The sequence below is a fragment of the Thunnus albacares genome, chromosome 19 (genome assembly GCF_914725855.1).
Source record: "Thunnus albacares chromosome 19, fThuAlb1.1, whole genome shotgun sequence".
NCBI lineage: Eukaryota > Metazoa > Chordata > Actinopteri > Scombriformes > Scombridae > Thunnus > Thunnus albacares.
The window spans coordinates 16,399,847-16,422,438 of NC_058124.1; the positions used below are offsets into that span (position 1 = coordinate 16,399,847).

Consider the following 22,592-nt stretch of genomic DNA (forward strand, 5'->3'; position numbering starts at 1 on the left):
ATGTTACTGTCACTTCTCTAGTGACAGAGGTGTTGACAGAGGTGTTGGCAGAAGCCAAATAGGATTTAAACAATATAAATTGTAGTCAGACACCATGAGGAAGTGTCTTCATCAAGCATATTAATGCCTAACTCCTCCTTCAGGGTAGAGAGACCAACGTAAGATCCATGATGGCAAGCATCAACACTACCAAAGCTAGACACTGGATTTCTCTCAGCCCTTGAAGTGTTATTCAGATTAGACAAAGAAAGGAGCTGGCTGTACTTGTTGCCTTTATATTAAATCTCTTGAAGGCCTTTAGGGTGCTACCAGCTGCAACAGAGATCCATAGAATTCATAAATAAGTAGGCACGGATACATGTTGTGCTCACCCTATCATAAATCACTGTATACTGGGACACCGTATACATTGCCCAGGGCTGTACTGCACGTCTTCAGCTGTTCATTTTGATCATGTTTAAAATTGATGCCACTCCTAGTCAGAATGCAAAGTTGCGTAACAACAGTGATATGAGAAAAAAATTATTATATGCATATAGTTTAATTAAAATGCTGTTATAGCCACAATAACTGCAATAATTTGATTAGTGTGTGTATCTAAGTCTGTGTGTCAGGGTTGCCAAATTTGGTACTGAAGTCATTGATCCATCCTGGCAGAGAGAGGAGTGGGATAATCTGGCAACCCTGCAAATGTCAACTGAGGAATCGTTATTTGTGTGTGTTTGGTGTGAGTCCATTTGGGATGGGGACATGCGTGCACCTATGGATACTGTATGTTGTGGTTCAAAGGACTATTTCCATCTGTAAAATGAACTATGCTTCTACACACACTTCTACTGACAAACACACAAAAACTAGCTGAATTCAACATGATCAGTCAAGTGGTGCTTAGCCTATGTATCCAACTCCTGACCCAACACGATTAAAACATCAACATCAGAAGATATCATTTTTTAAACTCATTAGTTGCGGAGCTTCTGTTGATACTACAGACGGTTGTCAAATTAAAGAAAAAACCTGGATAAATGAGTGAGGAAACAACAAACGCAAGGAAATGCAGGAATACAGGAAACAACAAACTACATTAGTGGTTTTCTTGCTGCAAAACACAACATAACCTGATGTCAGTAGATCTATTAGGAGTTGGAATAGGCCATCCTCTTTGTGGCTTTTAACCAGTAAAAATGTCAAAAGACAATGACATCATCACATGGAAACACATTGTGTATTGTGATGATGTCACAATATGATATAATATAGTGAAAATGGAGCTGGCATGCTACATTTTTGCTCCAGGCTGCCGTGGCAGGGTTAATCAGTTCATGAGCGTGAGGTTGGAAAGGTGTGTTCAGCTGATTTTCCCTGGATGAATCAGATTTTAACTAAAGGAGAGAAAAAAAAAACAGTGGAGCAGATGAACTGTCGCTCAGAGCAATGCCATGTTGAAGAGCGCTGGTCCCATGTCACTCTGTTGTTTTTTGATTCCTCATAACGAGACTTAACTTGCTGAATCCTCAATCCAGTTTATATCAAAGGTTTGTTTTTCCCCTTTTCCCCATGCTCAGAGGGCCTCAGTTTGACAGGAAGCGTTCACTGAATATTCATGTAAAGAAGTCCTTGCAGTGATTTGTGATGCACTTTTGCTGTTGAGAGTTGACTGGGTGAATCCAAATGGTGTTGCTTGAAGTAGCTATGTCATACAAGATGAGTTTGAACCCTTTGATTCAGTGAGCATACATTACAACAAACGGCAGCCTTTTAAATGACTTCTCTGATTCACTGTATAAGGAATTAAAACATTTTAAATGTTTTACATTTACTGTTACATGTACATGTATGTAGTGTCATAATATATTGATATGCAAGATAAAAACCTCTTCAGGTGACTGAACATCTCTTCTCTTCTCTTTATTAATTATGAAGATGCATTTTTTTTTTACTGATATTAAACAGTATTTTTCATTGTTCTAACGTTGCAATTTCTAGATATCTAACAGTCAACCCTCTCAGTGACTGTGATAGCTGTGGAGCTGGGGTTTAAAAGATGGAAATTAAAACAGAAACACATTATTTTGATATATGTAAGCATTAAAATCCATCCTGGTAGAAAAGCCTGACTAGATTCAGTCTTTAAAGCAGCAGGATTGTTACATAACTAATGGTTATTCAACTACTAATTGTGGCTCCTTTCTCTCTGTCTTTTTTAAAATTCACCAATTAATGCATACATATATAGTCAATATGGACATACTAACAAATACAAAGGCAACAAGAGATGATATTGGTTTACAAGACATAAACAGACACAGATAGGTAACAGGGGACAGCATGTGTAGAAAAAAAAATTAAAGAAAATAAAATAAATAAGTGAAGGGTGTGATCTGTTTGGGTTTGGATGCATTTCTAGTAAGTTTTGCAGGATGGGTTTGGTTTAGTATTATTAAGTCTTTCTGTTCATACATACACACATACTTATACATATTTTTCCCTTTTCCCCTTTTTCCTCTTTGCTTTCTTTTTTTCCTTTTCCCTTCCCCAATTACATGCTTATATTTACATTTGTACTTGTGTGGTGGCGTTAGCTCACCAGCAGCAGAATAGATCTGAGAATTGTTGAAAATATTTTATTGAACTGTTCCAGTTGTTTTTTTGTTTTATTTTTGTAAAGCTGATTGTTGTTCCATTGAGATCTGTCGTGTCGTGTTGTGGGATGTTGGCTTTTTTCCTACTTTTCCAATTTAATTGTATTGTTTTCTTGGCGATAGTTAGGGCTACAAGTAGCCCTACGTGTTGAGTATATCAAGATCAGCGAGTATGCATACGGAAGGGGATAATGGATTGCTTAAGCCAAAGAATAGGGATAGTGTGGTGGTTACTTCTTCCTGGAAATGTTGTATTGGTGGACAGAGCCAGAGTGTGTGGAGGTAGTTGTCAGTTGTGTTGCGTGCACAATGAGTGCATATGTCTGATCCGGTTAATCCCGTTATGTGCATCTAGTGCTGTGTGATGTGTGTTCTGTGAATGATCTTGTATTGTATTAACCTTATGTTAGAATTCCTATACATGCTGAATATGTTATTACAGATTCTATTCCAAAAGTGGTTATCGGTGTGGATACTGAAGTCTATTTCCCATTTGTTTATTGGAATATGAGGTGCATTGGTAGAGTTTGTGGAAGATATGAGTCTATACAGTTTTGAGAATGGTTTGTTTGATTTTGCAATTTTACTGATGCTGTCCGCTAGTGGTGGTTGTGTCAGGTGTGTGCTAGAGATATCTATTTTTGCCTTGATTGACTATTTTAATTGGATGTATTATAAGTATTATTGTTTCTCAATGCCATCTATGTCAATAAGCTGTTGGAATGTTAACAAGGTGTTATGGTCAAAAATGTGATAGAGGTGTGTAATCCCTTTCTCTTTCCATAAGTGCCTATTAGAGGTGATTTATTTGCAGTGAAGTCTGGATTGTGCCATATGGGTGTTTGTGTGGTAGGTGACATTGTAGTGTTTTTTATTGTATTGACTTTCCACTAAACTTTCAAAATTGTGATGATTTTAATGTTTTTGAAGCAGTCGTGGTGTTTGATTGTGTCAATGAGGAGGGGTATGTTTTTCATTGCTATGTATTGGCATTCACTTTGTTCTATATCAAGCCATGGGTGGTGGTGATGGTGGATCCATTTGATGAGATATTTTAATTGATTTGCTAAGTAGTAGTATTGGAAATTTGGTGCCTCTAGGCATCCCTGATGTTTTGATTGTTGTAATGTGGTTAGTTTTATTCTGGGTTTTTTGTTTTTCCAATAAAATGTTGTTATTATTAGTGTGTTGAACCATTTTGCTGTGGGTTGGGTTGGGATCACTGTGAATAAGTAACTGATTCTTGGTAATATCGTCATCTTTGTTGAGGCAATATGTCCTTTAATGGATAGTGGTAATGTCATCCATCGATTTAAGTTGTCTTGTATTATTTTTCGTAGTGGAGTGAAGTTAAGGTGGAACAACTCTGATAGCTTGGAGGAGAATTTTATGCCTTAATATGTGATGTTGCCAGTGGTAAGTGGGGGATTTGTGATGCAGCATGAGAGCTATCTTTATGTATTGGTTGGATGGTGGGTTTGTTCCAGTTTATTGTGTAATCAGAGATGTTGGAGTATGTATTGATGATTTTCATAATGTCTTTGATTGATTTATTTTGATCCTGTAGGAATAGGAGTACATCGTCTGCATATAGGCAGATTTTATATATTATCTCATTGGTGCTGATGTCTGTGATATTGTTTTGGCATATTGCTGCTGCTAGTGGTTCGATAAAGAGTGCAAATAATGAAGGTGAGAGTGGACATCCTTGTCTGGTGCCTCTGTGGAGTGTGAAGATTTGTGAGATTAAGTTGTTAGTCATGATTGCTGCCCTTGGTGTGCTGTATAATGTTTTAATCCATTGAATAGATGACTCTGCAAAACCATAAGAAATGTCCAGTTTACTTTGTCAAATGCCTTCTCAGCATGTAATGAAAGGATGTTAATTTTAGAGTTATTTTGGTGGGATATATTTATCTGGTTAAATAGACAGCGTGTATTATTTGATAAATGACTGCCTTTAATAAATCTTGTTTGATCTGGGTGAATTAGAGATGGGATAACTGATTCAATTTGGGTTGCTAGTGCTTTGCTGATGATTTTGATATTGATGTTTATTAAGGAAATGGGTCTGTAACTTGTGCAGTGAGCTGAGTCCTTATTTGTCATAAGCAGTACTGAAATTAGTTCTGAGTTCATATGATAGGAGATGGATTTTTTAAATTTTTTTTATCTCGTCTGCCATTCTGGTGAATAGTGATGATAGTGTTTGCCAAAATCGTTTATTATTGTGGGGAATCCATCTAATCCAGGGGCTTTATTGTTTGACATTGATTTTAGTGCCTCTTCATATTCTGTGGATGTTAATGGAACGTCTAAGATGTCTGCTTGGTCTTTTGTTGGTGAGGGTAATGTGGTGCCACCTAGAAAATGTTCTATTTATGCTGAGTTTTTTCCTTGTTGTCACTGTATAAGTCACAGGAGTATTGTTTGAAGACATTGTTTTTGTTTGTGGATCACTGGTGATGTTCCCTGTTGAGTCTTTGATTGTTTAGATGAATGATTTCTCCTTATTGCGTTTGAGTTGATTTGCTAGGTATTTTCCGGATGTGTCATTATGTTCAAAATGGTTGTATCAAAGTCTTTGTAACAGGAATTGCGCCTTTTTATTGATGATATTATCAAGTCGAATTTAATTTCTCTAATTTCTTTTAGTGTCTGTTTTGTGGAGTTGGCTGCATAGGAACTGTGTAATTGTTTGTTTTTTCCTCCAATCTGTTTTCTACATCTTGTTCTTTCTTTTTTTATACAGGTTGATTATGAGATGATTTTTCCTCTTAGTACTGCTATAGCTGTTTCTCAGATGAGTATCGGTGAGGTATTCGCTGAATCACTTGTTTCCGTAAAGAATGTCCACTCTTTCTTGAAGTATGAATCAAAGTCTTTATCTTTAAATAAAGATGTCTTGAATCACTACCTTGGGTTGGTTTTAGTTTGTGTTTCTTTGTGCATTATTAAGTTGATTGGTGCATGATATGATATGATGATTGGATTGATGGTGGGATCAGAGATATCCGCCATCGTGGAGTTTCTTGCTAAGAAATAGTCAATTCATGAGAATGACTGATGGACTGGAGAAAAGTAAGTGTATTCCCTGGCTGACAGGTTTTGTAACCTCCAACTGTCACCAAGACCAAGATCCATCATGTACTGTTTGATTATCTGTGTTGAGTGCCAGTTTTTGGTATGATTTGAGGCTGTTGAACTATCTTCTGTTGGGTTGATAACTGTGTTGAAGTTGCCACCTATGTTTATAATTGAATTTGAAAAATCTTCTAATGGTGTAAAAAAATCATGATTGAATGTTGGGTATTCTCTATTTGGGCCATTGATACTTGTAATTGTTATACTGATGTTTTTTGATTGTTCCATTGATAATAACAGCATCCTTCTGGGTCTGTTATGGTGTGTATGACTCCTTTCTCTTAATTAACGCTTTGTCTCAGAACAGCACAATGAAAGAGAGAAGTGTGTGTGTGTTTGTGTGTGTGAAAGAGAGTGTGAGGGAAACAGTGTGTTTAAAGAGGAAATGCCAGTCCCAAGATTACGCCTTAGTGAGAACATGACAAAAAAGAACAAAAAAAGAGAAATACAGTGAAGAAAAAGAGATTTCATCTAATGATGTTCATCATTCATCTAATGATGTTTTCGATTTAATGAATGAGAATATGTGTGAATGTACTGTATGTGTATGTCATCAAGTGTTGTGCATGTATGTTTGCTTGTTATGGCTAAGGAGCAGATCATTTTAACATTTTACCTTTGCTTTGTGTGAGTGCGTTTTTATGCTTGAGTGACTGGATGAGACTACCATACATGTTTATAAATGTTTATAGATTTTATAGACTTTCTCAACAACCATTTGTTTGACCACTCCCTGACAGAACAATGTTAACGTCCTCAACATACCACCCCCACAGAGACTGATAAGCAGTCAACATAGGCTCAGTCGGGAATTTCCCATTACTCCCTGTTTTCAGGTTTTTCAGGACATATCGATTATTTATGAGGAGGCAAAATGACAGATTTTAAAATATTCCACGGCACAAAAAAAAAGAAAAAAGAACCAGGAACACTTGGTGTTTTGATCACTTTATATACTCCCCTACCATGACATTCATGTGCAGTTGGCCCACTTTACTATGAATTTTAAAGAGTTGCAACTTTATAGAATGTCATCGTAAATACATAATTCAGAAAGAAGACTGTTCAGAATAACGACAGCACTGGTTATTTTTTCAAATGCCTAAAATGATAAATGTTCACGTTTACCTGACAAGGGTCTCATGTGGTTGTACAAATTACAACTGCAAAGCAAAAGCAGAAATAGCATAACATCATTTAAACTTTGCAAAACTTCTGAAGGAACAGGACAGAGTGTATGGTTGGGTCAACACTTTGACATAGGAGACCACTGTTGGCATTCTGTTTCCTACCAACTGTCAACATTGGTTTCTTTTAATCAGTATGAAGATCTCTCTCAAACCTAATGAAATTTTTTTTTTAAACAAAGAACAGTCTTTAAAATAAGTATTTTTAGTTTTCCAAACCTCACAAAACTACACCAAACAGTGATAAAAAATGATTTTCATAATGGTTTTATGCTCAGTAGGAGAGTCAGATTAGAAAACAGTAATATGGCTCATTTTAAGAGACAGTGACTAACAACCTATTTTGTTGTGTAGTTTGGAGGACTTGTTGGAAGATTCAGTAGAAGTAGTCATAATTTCTGGTTTATTCTGGTTAGCAGTTCAATCACTTCTATAAAAAAAAACAAGGTACAGTTTATTACTTTAAACTGGAGGTGTCTATAGCCAGCTTGTGATTGATATCACATCCCATAACTGCAGCCAGTCTTGGCAAGGAAATACAGTTCACTTGGAAAATTACACAGCTTTTCTACCTCATGGTCATGGTTAATGGTTTATTTGCTCTTAGCTTGAATAAAGTGTTTTAAATAGTTTAAAGGCATCACTTTTTACTGTTTGTTTTGTCAAGCAATAAGGCAGGGAAAAAAACAAGATAGTTTAGTGGCTATGTAGAAATGAATTAAGAATTGAAATGGGAAATCAGTAAATTGGGGAGAGATAGTTGCCCTGCTGGCATGTTTGCCTCCTCCGCTCCACCTCTTTGCATACATTGTATCTAGGGAGAGGTGGAAATTAAATTTGAATCCTGCAAGTGAATCCTGTGTAACTGCACCCTGAGTGAGCTCATCCTGTAGTGGCTGAATGTACTGTATAATGCCAGCTGTTGCCACGGAGGATGATGGAGGGAAAAATAGTAACAGGAGCAAGAAGCATGTGAGAAAACATATGGGGGTTTGTGTATGCGTGTTTGTGGTTTCTGCAAGGTTTAAGCCCTAGGAAAGATGATGAAATTACATATCCCACATCATCTTTTTCCTCTTCAAATCATCCTCTTTCACACAAGAGGGATAATGAATAAGAAAAAATGACATGATAGAGAAGCAGAGAGAGAGAAAGTGGAGATGAGGACAGGAATTTGAAAAAAAAAGTGAGGTAACGAGGACACCAGGCGAACAGATGGAGAAAGACAAAGATATGTACAAGAGGAAGAGATAGCAAGGAGGGGTAAACATGGAGAGTGTTGGTGTTCCAGTACAATAGTTGGGTGGAGTTCAAGGTAACAGACTTGCAGCAACTTACCTGTAAGAAAGAGGTATAGAAGGGAAGGCTGTGTATATTTTGTGTGTGTGTGTGTGTGTGTGTGTGTGTGTGTGTGTGTGTGTGTGTGTGTGTTCATGTCTGCCGGACCTCATTAGTCAGATTGGAGATGATGACACTCAGCAGACACAAATCAATAGTAACCCCCATAGACAGCATCCGTCTCCGCGTTCCGCTCTATCTCATTAATCCTTTATGCTGTGTAGTACCTGCCAATCAGTGAAGGTTTAGGTATCTATGCTATGTTTCCTATATGTGCATGTATCTGTGTGCATGGCAGAGGGCTCATTAGATGCTGATTGATGAAATCAATAGTAAACACTCCAGATGCTGTAATAACACTCCTTTCTATATTTTTCTGTTGCTCTTCATTTCCTATTTCAGAAGCACAATGCTCAACTCTCAATATGTAAATACAAAAAAATCTTACAATGACAAACACAAGTAGTCACTCACCCTCTCATTCCCTCTCTGCAATGCTCACAAACACACACAAGCTTGAATTTACCCAAAATGCCCTCTGCTTAGCATTCTTCGCCTGCTCTCAGTGACCCACTTTCTTAGAAAGCAGATTTTTTAAAATTTATTACAGAAAGTGAGTGCTTGCTTATTCCCATCGCCTCCTGTCCTTGCTGCTTACTGCTCCTCTCCCCCTCCTGTATGCGGCTGTGGTTGTGCAGTGCCAGAGGTCCTCTAAGCTGCCATTTAGCCAGCTGCCATTACAGCTAGCATGCTGCAGTTAGAAACATACCCTGCAAATATTATGGCTTATTATTGTAATTTTACTTAATTTGGATGTTTCAACCTACAACTTACTGCATGTAATGTTCATTTGTCTCCCAACAGAAAACAGAAATGTCAACATCATATTTAGAGAAAATGTTAGCGATATGTTGTATATTCTTCTGGCTTATGTTCAGTAGTGGCTTTATACAGTTATTGGGACAGTCGAGCCAAAATTTGTGTCTCAGGAGAATCAATCTGGAACATCTGCAGGCATGGAATCAGTTGTAGTGATGTGCATAGACCTTTTGATAGGCAGTGGCTTAGTTTAAAAAAAGGGTAGCCCCTAGCACTGGCTGCACTCCTGATGTTGATATGATTTAACAGACACACATTCATCTTTGTGCACACATGCATGCACACACCCACAAATTATGGCCTTTAAATCTGCACTTGAATGAAAAACTGATGATAAAATATGCATTCCAAAAAACCCCCCAAAAACTATATTGTAGTATATTAAACCAAAAACTTATTGTGGACTCATATCTGGATGTTTAAATGCAGTTACAGAGGTGTTAGTTATAGAGGTGTTTAAACAGTTAATAAGAGAGGATGCTCAATGGATTTAAATACAGGAAGGTAAAGAGATACACATAAAACAAGCAAAACAATACAGCAAAAGAAACCTTGAATTGTGTTTATTCATGAACAGAGAATGTTGTATGGGGGGAAAATACTCCCTCAATTCATTCTCTGAGAGAAATGAATGCATTTACCGAAGCCAATGATGTCCTAGCTTGTTAAACAGGACCTTGGAATGAACAGGAGCTTTCTTACAATACAAATTCTATACAAAGAACATCAACAGCATTCAGTGGCAACAATAATAGCATCACTTATTATTGTTGATTTGGTCCAAATAGGCTATACCTGAGGAAGCAGTAGTAGTAGGGTGGCTGTGGCTCAGGAGATAGAGTGGGTCATCCACTAGTTGGAAGATTGGCGGTTCGATTCCTGGCTCCTCCAGTCCGCATGTCGAAGTGTCCTTGGGCAAGATACTGAACCCCAAATTGCTCCTGATGGCTGTGCCATCAGTGTGTAAATGTGTGTGAATGGTTAGTTTCCCCTAATGGACTTGTTGGGATCTTGCATGGTAGCCTTGGACCCATTCGGTGTATGAATGTGTGTAAATAGGTGAATGTGGCTCGTAGTGTAAAAGCGCTTTGAGTGGTCGGAAGACTAGAAAGGCACAAGTACAGTCCATTTACTAGCTGTACTAATTTTAATTAGAGTGGTATTGGAGTAGGACTGGTGCTGATATAGCACAATTATTCTTCAGTATAGTAAACAGAATAAATGGAAGCATACATAGTTATAGTATTACCCCTGTGGCACAGTAGAAAACAACTTCATCACTGAAACACTCCAAGTAATAAAAGACAAAAACAAAGTACAGCACAGTCACAGTGCTGGTCAGACTGTTTGGACCATTAGTACCGTATAGAAACATATCATCATTAACCATCGGTTTTCAGAATGGTTGGAAAGCACACTGCAGGAACAGGTCTACTGAGGATATGTGTTTTGACTTTGAAAGCCTAATCACATTTAAAATGAAAAAGCATTAAGGTGAACTAGCATTAAGGTGAAAGTAACAATGAATTGAGACAGTGTGGTATAATTTATAGCACTCACATATAATTTCCTAGGAGGGCATAAAAGCCTTTCAGAATTTTAAATAGCTGCAACAGTAAATCTATGTTTCTACAACTCACCACCAATATGGAATACTAATGGTTTCCATTTTAATTTCAATACATTTGCTGTAGAAGTCTTGATTGACTGTAATAGTTCTTTCAAATGCATGACATTTTGTTTTTTTCTTGTTTGTTTTATAAACATAAACACATATGTCATGGTGTCTGAGTCTTTTGTGTAATAGCTGTTACAAAGTGTTGCCTTTACTTTACCAGTACAAAGAATATGATGTAACCATCCTTTGTGCTATTAAACTACAATGGATGCCCACATGCTGCAGCAAGCTGGTTTGAAGTTTTGGAGCAAAGAAGAGTGTATATGCCATTGGGTTACAAAGGTCCATCACATTTATTTTGTCAAAGAATTAAACTAACAACTCCCCCACAAGGTTCAGAGCTATATTCTGGCTTTCATAGACCTTCATCTTCCTCCACACTCTCTCCCCACGCTGATCAGACTCACCTACACCAAACAATTCCATTACCCTACTGCACCAATACCTGGGCTTATGTTTAACTTGCATTTCACCCTATAATTTTTACCCTCAGCACTCTAGACAACAATTGGCCTAATGGGACAGCAAACCTTGTCAACTTGAAATGGACTAGCAATCAATTCAGAAACAGCATTTTCAGGAGCACCAGAGGCTATTGGAAGGGCTTACCCTGCTGGCTAAATCATACCTCAATCTCATTCATTTGTTCAGTGAGTGTTGTGCGGAATTAACACTGATAAACAATTGGTACATGTTCAAAATGCAGCTTGACAGCTGTATCATGCAAGTACCTTCTATTTAACCCTTATTAACCCTATATATATGTATATATATGGAGAGAGAGAGAGAGAAAATCACCAGCTATATCCTTTAATTACAAAAGAGTCAAATATGACACAGCTGAGCAAAATAGATGGTCATGTTATATCTATGTATGTGTACTTCTTTATACTTCTGTACATGTTTAAGTGTACAGTTCAGACACAATCTCTATTGGCACTAACATGCTCCCATGCTGAGCCAGTATCATATTTTTTTCAGCTCAGCCTCACATTTCCCTATAAATATTTAATGTTTTACAGCTGTGGAGTCTGATGGTAATTTCTGTTTTAATTTTATGTGCATCCCTGTTTTGGTTGTAGTTTATGCTCTAGTGGGGAGGCACTAAAACTCTTCTTCTTTGGACACTTTTATTACATTCTAAATAAGTCCCCTTTGTGTTTAGAGACAAGTTGGGATAATTAAAATGTCTTCTTTAATATCTCACATTTCAAGACACTGGAGGCTGTGTTTTATAATGAATTTAGCAATAAAAAGTGGTAACAAACCACTGTATTAGATTTGCTTTAAGTAGGTGAATAATAATTGTAATTACAGTATGTTATCCTTCCGCCAGGCAATTCATGAACAATAGTGTAGTGATTAAAAACTGACACAAGTGCTGTATGAATAGTGATTACAGGTTAGCTTATTAATATTTAAATGGCTGGTTTTGCAGTCACAGCATGTGTTCTGAGAATTTAAACAGTGGTTTAAACATGACACAGTTGATCAGGCAAAATTAACAAAGTGATCCACTGTTTCCAGTCACGTCTTCAATGTTTTGTAGCAGAGGTGGTTCCGGATTCTTTTAGTTTAGATGCCAGGATTTTCTAGGTCTTTAATTAGTGTAGGCTGATTATTTCTCAACAGTGGTGCATTATCTGAAGAGGCTCTGCCACCTGCAGTGGCCTCATTCAGTGTTTGTAGTCGAGTATCATGTCTCTGTCTGTTTTGTCTGTCTGTCTCTCACTTCTTCACCACTTCCCCTTCTCTTCCTCTCTGATTCCCTAAACGCAGCAAAGACTGTTTTCATCATTTTTCGATCACTCTTGTTTGTTTACTGTTTACTCAATCTTGTCTTTGTCTTTTCCTTTTATGTGTGTCCCTCTTTCTCACCCTTTGTCTCCCCCTAAGTCCTGTTCTCTTTCTCTTTTTCCTTATCTCTATCCTATCGTTCCCTCCTGCCTCTGACTGACAGTGTAATAAATTGATTTTCAGCCCGGTGTGTTCCCTCTGTCTCTCTCTAGGCATTTCCCTTATTTAGCCTCAACCACTCCAGGGTATAGTCTAGACCGCAGGCTGACTGTCAGTCAGTGGCAGCGTGGAGCAGTCTAATTCTTGGCTGACAAGCATTCCTGACAGCAGGAACCAATGGGACGTTTCAAACATGCTTACTCTCTCTTGCTCCATCTCTCTATTGCATTTTTGCCTTTGCTTTCTCTCTTTCTTCTCTCAGTCTCCCCCCATCTGCCCCCCTCCATTCCACTCTTCCTCCACCCATTCTGTCACCTTTTTTGCTTTTGGTTTTTCTACCTTTCTGTCATTCTTTCTGCCCCCTAACACCCTCCCTTTCTCTGTCTTTCCTCTGTCTTTCTCTTCCAAAATCACCTCAAGAAAAATGTACACATACAATCATTTTCCAGAGACATAGACAGCTCATTTAAATTAACTAACACCACATTCATGCACACATATGTGTGGGCTCAAATACACACATATACACACTCATCTCATTTTGCTCCTGGAGCTTGAGTGCTGCTGTGATCTGAATACTGATTGGAAGGTTTGTCTGTCTGCGATGATTTGATTGGTCAGTTTACTCCACTGGGAAAGCCATTCTTTAATCATAAATGAGAGTCTGTGAGATTAGACGGAATAGCCCTTTAAGCGAATCTGGTATCACTGAGGTCCCCAGAGAGAGGCAGAGACGGAGAGGAAAAGAGAGAGGCAGATGAAAGAGAGACGGACAAACAGAAAGAGGGAGACACAGAGAGTGAGGCAGAGAGATGGAGGAGAATTTAAAGCGTATTTTTCTCAGAGTTGGACAGATGTAATGTCACTATTCTGCTGAGGGTGAGAGTAATATTTTATATTACAGGAGGTGTGCACACTCACATAGATATGTGTGATATGGAGACATTTCTGGCCCCCCCAAGTAGAAACGGGGGATGCCCAGCAGTCCTTAAGGGGGTCCTGCTGGTCCCATTCAAATGAACAATAGGGTAATTTCAGTGTTTCCTCATTTAGCAGTCAGCGCCATGTGAAAATGGGTATATTGATCATAGGGTTCCCCGTGGAAAATGACAAGCTTAGTAATTGATTTCACCCCCTCAGAATCATCAAGCTTATTTCAGGATGTGTGAAGTCAAATTATCTTACTGTATGGCAGTGGCAGGTTTTTATTCATTTATTGTGGATAGGTTTAAATAATTTCCCTCGCTTCATGATAATGTTTTACTCACTGTCTTTAAAGGCATGAAGGGATGGAGAATCCTCACATATATTAGCCTGTAGGCGAAGCCAGTATACATAGCACTACATCGAAAAAACGCCAGAGACTTTGGTGTGGGGATTTGGTTACAGGTTCCCTTAAAGGACCAGTGTGTAGGATTTAGTGGCATTTAGCAGTGAGGTTGCAGATTGCAACCAACTGAATACCCCTCCCCCTCCCCTTCCAAGTACATAGGAGAACCTACGGTGACCGTGAAACTTGCAAAAACCATGAAAGGCCTTTTCTAGAACCAGTGTTTGGTTTGTCCGTTCTGGGCTACTGTAGAAACATGGCGGTGCAACATGGCGGGCTCCATGGAAGAGGACCCGCTCCCTGTGTAGATATAAAGGGCTCATTCTAAGGTAATGAAAACACAATGATTCTTATTTTCAAGTGATTATACACTAATAAAAAACATACTTATGAATATTATATTCCAATTTCTGCCAAGTCCGTTCCACTAGATGCCACTAAATTCTACACACTGCACCTTTAAGAAGAAGACATGCAAACCAGGAATTCCAGTTTAAAGGCTCATCAGATGCAAAGCTACTGCTCAATCCTTTGAGGCAGGTTTTTACAAATTTCTGGAAAGTAATTAGTACAGCAGCAGTTTTCTCCTACATCTCGATGCTTGCGAGGCACAATTAGCACAATGCTACATGGTACACTCTACAAGGTATTCTATCTGCTTGCACATATGTAATTAGCCAATACATGCCAGTGCATTCTCGAATTAATTTTTCAACTTTTTTTGACTACCTGAGCATTACAGCCCTCTGCACCACCTCCCCTGCTGCTCCAACATTGTGATATCATTAAAACTGATGTGAAGCCTGCATTTCTTTGGAGCTTGAGAAATTAAAAAAGACTCATTGTGGCCTAATGCAGACTATAAAATATCCTGGATCATTCACCAGCACCTCCGGTACATATTTTAGTGTTTTTGGATTACACTGTGTGTCTACAAATGAAACTGGTCCAGACTACTTAAAAAACTTGTTTCTGTAACAAGTTGTACCGTAAAAACTGAAAATGGTGTGAAGAGTCCAGGCATAAGCTACTTGTCAAGCTTGTGTTTTTTCTGCAGTGTATTATCTGAGACATTCAAAATGAGATATTGCTTTGAGGAAAGATATCAAGCTTATATTGCAGACCAGGGTCCATTAAATCCACTCAATTCAAGAAGCAGATTTTCTTCTTTGTCTTTAAGCTTCTTTTATCCAAGGAAGGTTTTGCTGAGCACGCATGCTCTTTTCCAGCTAAACCCTGTTCCTCATTAGTACCATTGCATATATTCACACCTGGGAGCTACCCAGTCCAACCACAAATCTTGTACTGTTTGCCAATTAGCATCTCTGTTTAAGTCTTCGGGGGGGAAATGCTGTGCTTAAAGTGATACTCCACCCAAGATCTTTTTAGTGTTAAACACAAACTCCCTTTAGACTCAAAAGGTGGTTCCAAAAAGTCTGCAGCTCAATCCTTGAGGTCATCTGGGAATCACAGCAGTAATTTCTCTAACACACATACTGAACATAACTGTAGCCTGCTTCAGTTTGGGTGCCCAGTATTTTCCAGATTTTCCAGACTCCTGTTTTTGCCAAAATATAGCTATATACAACAATCCTGTTACAATCCTCATGCATGACCCCCTTGATTTCCCTAGAAGGCATGTGCTTCGTTTGCCCACCTCCTGCTTTACCATTGGTCAGAACTGGCTTACTTATATAAGTGAATCTTGTATACCTCTCAGCAGGTTAGTGTGAAAGCATATAATCATGGACATTGAATAAATTCACAGAGGCATAAATGCTCATTTTATAATAATAATATATCCATATACTATATGTGTGTGTGTGTAAGGGGCATTGAGAAAAAAGGGAGAGTGAATGGCCGCAGAGTCAGTAGATTCAGGGTAATGGGTTAACTAGTCAGGTCAGGATTGTTAAAGGGGCTTTTTGTGTGCATGTCTGCTTGAGATCTGTGTGTGTGTGTGCATGTGTGAGAGAGAGAGAGTGAGTGAGAGGTGAGGAGGTTAAGGATGGAGAAGTAAGCAAATGGTGGATTGAGTGAAAGGTTTAAGTGGTCAGGGTTGCTCAAATAGCGTTGTGTGTGTTTGTGTGTCTGTGTGTGTTTGTGTGCGTCTGCATTTGTGAATTGATGCATGGATTTGTGTGTGTATATCCCTCTGAATCTGCCTGTATGTGTGCATGCGTGTCTTTCTATTATGGTGTGTCCTTGTGAGTGTGTGTCTGTGTGTTCATGTATGACTGTCTTTATGTGACCCTGTGCTTGTGTGTTTTTGTGAGTGTGCATGTGTCAGTATGTGTGTGTATGTGTGCGTGGAGAAAGGCTGTCAGATTTGGTCTGGTAGTCAGCATAATTAGAAGTCTCTCTTTTACCCCTGTCTCCTTCTCGCTCTTTCTCTCTCCTCCTCCTCCTCCTCCTCCACCTCTCTTTCCTCTCCCTTCCTTTTACTCTCCCCTCTCTCTTACTTCTCCATCTCAGTCTCACTCCCTCCCTCCTACACTCTCTCGCTTCTATTTGTCTGAGTGATGAGTTTTAAATCGTCCTTTCATTCTGAGCACAATGATGAACGAAGGGAAACTCTGTCCATTTTTCTCTGTTTATTCTGCTTTCCATCTCTGTCCTTCTGTCCTTCTTTCTCTCTTTATTCACCTCAACCTATATCCTAGCTATTTAGTTTAATGAAGTTACTTCATTTAGAAAAAGATATCCACATATGTGTTGAGTTCAGATAAAATTGTGAAAGACATATTTTCCTGTGTGAACTGTAGGCTACAAATTGTGGGGTTTTGTTTCTGATAGCTTTACAAGGTTCTTTACCAGTTAATTGAAAGAGAAACAGCAAAAAAAATGTAAAAGACAAGCTTATTCAAAATGGTTAACAGTCAGTTTAAAATATGCTGTTGGAATGGAAATCTACAGAAAGGGAATTAATTAGTATTTCAGCATTTCTCACTGTACTTTAAAATCACATCAGTAGAAAGACCCAAAAAGCAAAGACAAAAATCCAATTTCAAATCAACCATTTTAGACATAACATGTCAAGCAAGTTTGAACTGCAAACACCTCCTTGTTTTTATGTATTACTTTTTGAACATATTTGTGAATTAATGGCCTGGTGTCAAGGTTGAATGCACTATGTGCAAAAACATACTTTATCCACTAGAGGGATAGTTTTTTAAAAAAATACATCATGAAATACACCGACCACTAGGGGCAACAAGAACACACTGTAACACAGCAGAACATGAAATGAAAATCTAGCTCCTAATAGAGTATTCTGATCACTAGGATCATGTTTGTAAGGAGAAAAAAAAGAACAATTCAGTGGTAAAAGTTGATGCCAGAAGATGAAAACTAGTAAATTATCATGTAACATCTAATAGTTATAAAAATTAAACCGAATCTCCCATTGCTCAAAGCATGTGACTCTGTCACCTCCAATATCTTACACCTGTCACTTTCATTATGGAGTCACTGCATGCAGGGCAGTCATGTAGTGCTTGGCCCAGGAAAAAACAGGATCCACTGCACTGCACAGATACCCTGTCCATCAGCATTCTCTTAGTTTGACCAGCTGCACTGTATAAAAACAATAAAAGAAAATATTATAAAAAAAAAAAATCAAGAAAAAACACTGACAGGGGCACTGAAGCCTGTAAACAATGTCACTGCTGTTACAGTTTACAAAACTGCCAACAAGATTTTTTTTTGTCATGAGAACATTTTTTTTACAGTGTTGCTTTTCACCACATCCCCTCTGTCATTACCATTTCCACAGAAGATTACCCCTGGGTCATCAAAGCCATGTGTCCTGTTTAGGAGTTGTTAAGTCTAATTGTAGGTGCATAACTAAAACTCACTCCTGGGAGTTCAGTAAACACCTCATAAATAGCATCATCATTCTGAATAAAGTCCCAATTGCAATTTTATTATGGTTAATTTGCAGCCTCCCTGCTGTAAGATGTGACAAAATAAGGTCTTTGTGCTTGTTGTAGTCTTTATTCAGGCAGAGCAGTTCATACTTCTTGAGTGAGGCTCTATGTGAGCTTAATCCCAAATCCTATCCTCACATGTCTAGTCATGACTGAGTTACAAAATGTCTGTGTTTTTCGCTATAGGGGATATTGTCAGCCATTGAGCAATATTGTGGTCCAATCTATGGTTTTCCTACAGATGGAATTATGCAGAATTCCCTGTTCATTTTCAATTCATGTTTCGCCACTGTTTTTCTAAAAAAAGAAAAACATTCGGATATAAATTCTATTATTATTTAATCTCCACTGATGATAGGTCTACTGTTTTCTATGTACCTGTGAATATCTGCTGTACTCAAGTGAACTACTGTTTCCTGAAGCATAAACCTTAACTTTGATCATAAAAGTTAAGTTTTTTTGCAAACATGTGTCTTTCCTTCCTGAAATGGGACAAAATGGCAATTCGATATGTTGTTTCCTTGTCTTTTTTTCTGCAGTATCTTGTAGAAGAAAGCTGGTTGTGGCATTTTCAGGCCTTTGTTTTCTTGAAGGCAAATTGAAAGAGATGTTGTGCGTATGTATGTCAGCTGAGGCACAGTACCACTCAAAGATTTGGCAAAATCTTTCCATTCATTTGAATGAGAAAGTGTGTCCAAACTTTTGACTGGTACTGTGTTCTGTAAGCCAGTTTTATAGGTATGTGCGTATCTGTGTGCCTACTGTGCTGTGTATCTCTCATATGGCTCTGCCTGTCCCTCCCGGTTCCTCAACATTTCAACTCTGATTGGTTGTGAAGGGACAGAGATACCGGGCCTTAATTGCAGCTCAGACTGCCATTGGTCATTATATCCGTCACTGTGATGGCCTTGGAATTGTCTGGGTAAATGAAGGTTGGAAAAACACACACAAGGAGATGCATACATATAGACACTCACCAGTTTTTTGGTTGGGGTTCTGTCTTGGATAATTGGTTGGAAAAGCATCCGGCGGGATTGCTGTGCTGTCCCTGTGGCCCCGGCTGCCATGGTAAATAATGAGGCTCATAAACATGAAAGGCAGGGGGATGATTGTCCTGATTTGAGCTTTGCACTCAGAGGAGATCAATTAAGGTTCAAGGACTTTAAGCATACAGTAAGAGTGATTTTCAATTAAACGCTTTCATTTAAACTTGACATAATATACTAAAGGCATAGTGCTGAACCATCAAAATGCACCGTAAAGCTTTTTTATTCCGTCTTTCCTTTATTCCCGGTCACATAAACTGATGAGCTGCAATCCACAATGATTAAATATGATTTAAAAAACTGAAAAAAGACACACCAACAGTGGATGAGGACATGCCGAATGCCAAAAAAATCGTCAACAAGCATGGATGTAAAGAGATTTACAAACCATCCATCAGCAAAAAGACATTGGATCAAGCCCGTATGACTATAGGTTTCTTCTCTGCTGTACTGTCCTTAAGCAGGATGATGCAAAATCCCCAGCAGCTCTAAAGGTTTCTGCTCTGTAAGCTGACACTGCAGTCTGACTCCCCTGTGCAGTGGAAGAAGTGAAGAGCTTCTCCATCTGGGATCAATAGAGCATCACAAAAAATGGAAAATGCCCCGGACCAACTTTACTCCTGGATGTTCATGTTTTCATATAACACCTGTGGTGTGTCTGATATAAAAGGATCATTAAGATCAAAGGGAGAAGATAATGATCCTGATGTGAACCTTAAAGTCCAAGGAGATCAATTACATTTACATTTTACAATTTAGGCTTTTAGCAGGCGCTGTAACCCGGCGAGATTTAGAGGAAGCACAGCAGCAGAATTAGCTTCACTTCTAATTTATCAGTACAAGCAGCCGGTAAAAGGAAGTACAAAGGGTAAAAACAAATTTTAAACGCTCCTCCTCTTACTCACAATCCTTTCCAGAGCCTGATAATGCACTCCGATGTGTTCCCATACTGAAAATAATGGATGTCATTTATTATTGGTTAAATATTCAGCAGTGTGGCATTCACTTGTAATCAGCAGCATTGGGGATGAATTACTGTGTTGACATGTTTTGTATGTAGGGCTGATGTCCTGTACAGAGAAAAAAAAAGCCAGCGTAATGCCTGTTGCATTTGATTTAGTTGTTAGTTTTGCATCCACTCCTCTCCTCCTACTCTCTTTCTCTGTCTCCTCCTCCTACCAGCCTTCCACCCCAAATGCAAAGCCGTAATGAAAAAGCCTACAGGAGCTCATTAGGATCTAGTAGTATTTATCCTTTCCCTCCCTAAAGAAATCATTAACATTCTTTGATGCTGCATGGTGTGTGTTTGCATTTCTGTCATCTCTTCCATTTTCAAAGTGAGTCTAGATGTATATGTCTTCACAAAACACAAATGCCTCCAAATTATAAATTGCTGAGTCATGATCAAAAGTGTTGCCATGGCTGACTGACACAGGCTTTTTATTGCAGTGCATTTTGACATGTCACTTATTGATTAGCAAAAACAAAGGAATAGCCAGCTTTTCATCTCGTGGAGGCGCACAGCGTGAATCCAGGAGAATGCTCTGGTCACTTATTGATTTCACTTCTTAAGTCAGGTGGAAGGGTAGCTCAGCGGTGACTGAGTTGGTTCCCTCAGTCAGGGGACCTGGGTTCAAGCACCCCATGCTGAATGTGAATACCGGCTTCTGGGATGCTGCTCTGAAAGAGACCCTGCCTTGCGCCCTTGCTGTGGAGGGAGCCAGTGAAAAGATTATGTTCCTAGCAACAACCACAGATATGTGGAGCTATACAACTTTCTGTCAAATACTTGATTCAGTTTTGGCTCTAGCCACAGTATATATTCCATTAATATGTAATCATACATCAGCATCAAAGAAGCGGGATATATCAGAACAAAGCTGACCTACTTAGTATCAGGCATGCTGACTTGTGGCTTATTCCTACATTGATGTAAAGCAATAATTGGCTTCAGTGCCAGACTGGTACTTTAAACGTTACCTGTAAAGGAAATAATGACAGTGACTCACCAATATTGGGCTAGACCAGGAGACCATCACTATTCACTCCATTTATAAAAAAGCAGAATAAAAATCATACTTATAGTGCAATGTAGTGTTATCAGGAACAGAAGTATACAATGCAGTAGTGCAGGTATATGTGTGTGTGCTTTTGTGTATATAATAGCGCCTAAGTGTGTTTCTTATGTAAGCTTTCTCTGAAGTTGATACTGTCTGTCATACCAACACTAACCCTCACACTCCACTAGACACACACTAACTTACCCTAACCATGTGCACTTACTGAAGAAACACACTCAGATGCACATACATAAATAGCTCTTACGTGTCTACTTTTGCTGTCTCTCCAAATTAACTTTCCTTTGAATTCCTCTTTGTTCTCCTCTGTCTTCCTGTGTTCATCATAAAAGTTGTTGCATGTCAGCATTTTATTTCCTCATCGTAAGAATGAATATAATTGTGTTAAGATAAATGAACTGTTTTCTCCTGTCTCTCACAGGTTTCATCTACACATGTGGCGGTACAATGAAAGGAAGAAATGGCAGTATAGAATCGCCAGGCTTTCCCTATGGCTATCCCAATGGGGCAAACTGCACATGGGTCATCGTCGGGGAGGAAGGAAGTAGAATCCAGCTCATGTTCTTGTCGTTTGCTATAGAAGAAGAATACGACTTCCTGTCCTTATATGATGGACATCCCCACCCTGCTAACTTCAGGACCAGGTAGGGCCAGTGACTTTTTAAAAATTACTATGGCTTTTTCTGTGTAAACAAGTGGTCATATTTGCAGCTTTGCTAATTTGAAAAAGAAAATATGATGGAAGGTTTCTGCTTCTGTTATAAGTCGTGGAAATAAACTGTTAAGTGAGACAAATTTAGACTGTATTTAACACACTATTGGTGTTCAACATCCTCTAATCTCCATGAAAAAGTTGCTTGGCACAAGCACCTGTTATGGCATATAGCCCATTGTTTATTATTAGGTTACCACTGATGTGTATCCAGTTTTTGTTGAAGCTATGAAATTATACTCCTCTGTGTTTTTGCCAATTAATGATGAGCTTTGATAAGCTAATATGTCTACATGATCAAACATTAGGGATCATGAATTTAGAGAAACAAAAAGAAATCCAACCAGAGGAATGTATTGGGGCAAGATCAGAAATGAATAATTCTCATCTTTCTAGAGAGTTTTGGTATCAAAAATTTTAAGTGCATACTGTTTGATAAAAACATAAATGCTTGTTGTCTCAACAAACATAGACAACATGTTATCGTGCTGGGCTGGATTCTCTCAAGCAATACTATTGTACAATGCTTTCTCTTTAGTTAATAAACTATTTTATTGAGCTGCTCTTGCAAGAAACACAATACCCAGAAAAAAGTCATTTCAGATAAGCTATTAAACTCTCCTTGTCTTATGATTTTATCAGGCAATCAATTGTGCCTAATAGCATCTGTCTG

At 38.5% G+C, this 22,592-nt stretch overlaps 1 protein-coding gene across 1 annotated transcript in view; it reads left to right on the top strand.

Annotated features, from left to right (window-relative positions):
* The window catches only part of csmd3b (CUB and Sushi multiple domains 3b), a 385,890-nt gene that overhangs the window by 71,666 nt on the left and 291,632 nt on the right, over positions 1–22,592 (top strand). The window contains exon 3 of the mRNA XM_044335847.1: positions 21,629–21,851. Coding sequence (XP_044191782.1) covers positions 21,629–21,851 — 223 coding nt within the window. The remainder of the gene's footprint in view (positions 1–21,628; positions 21,852–22,592) is intronic.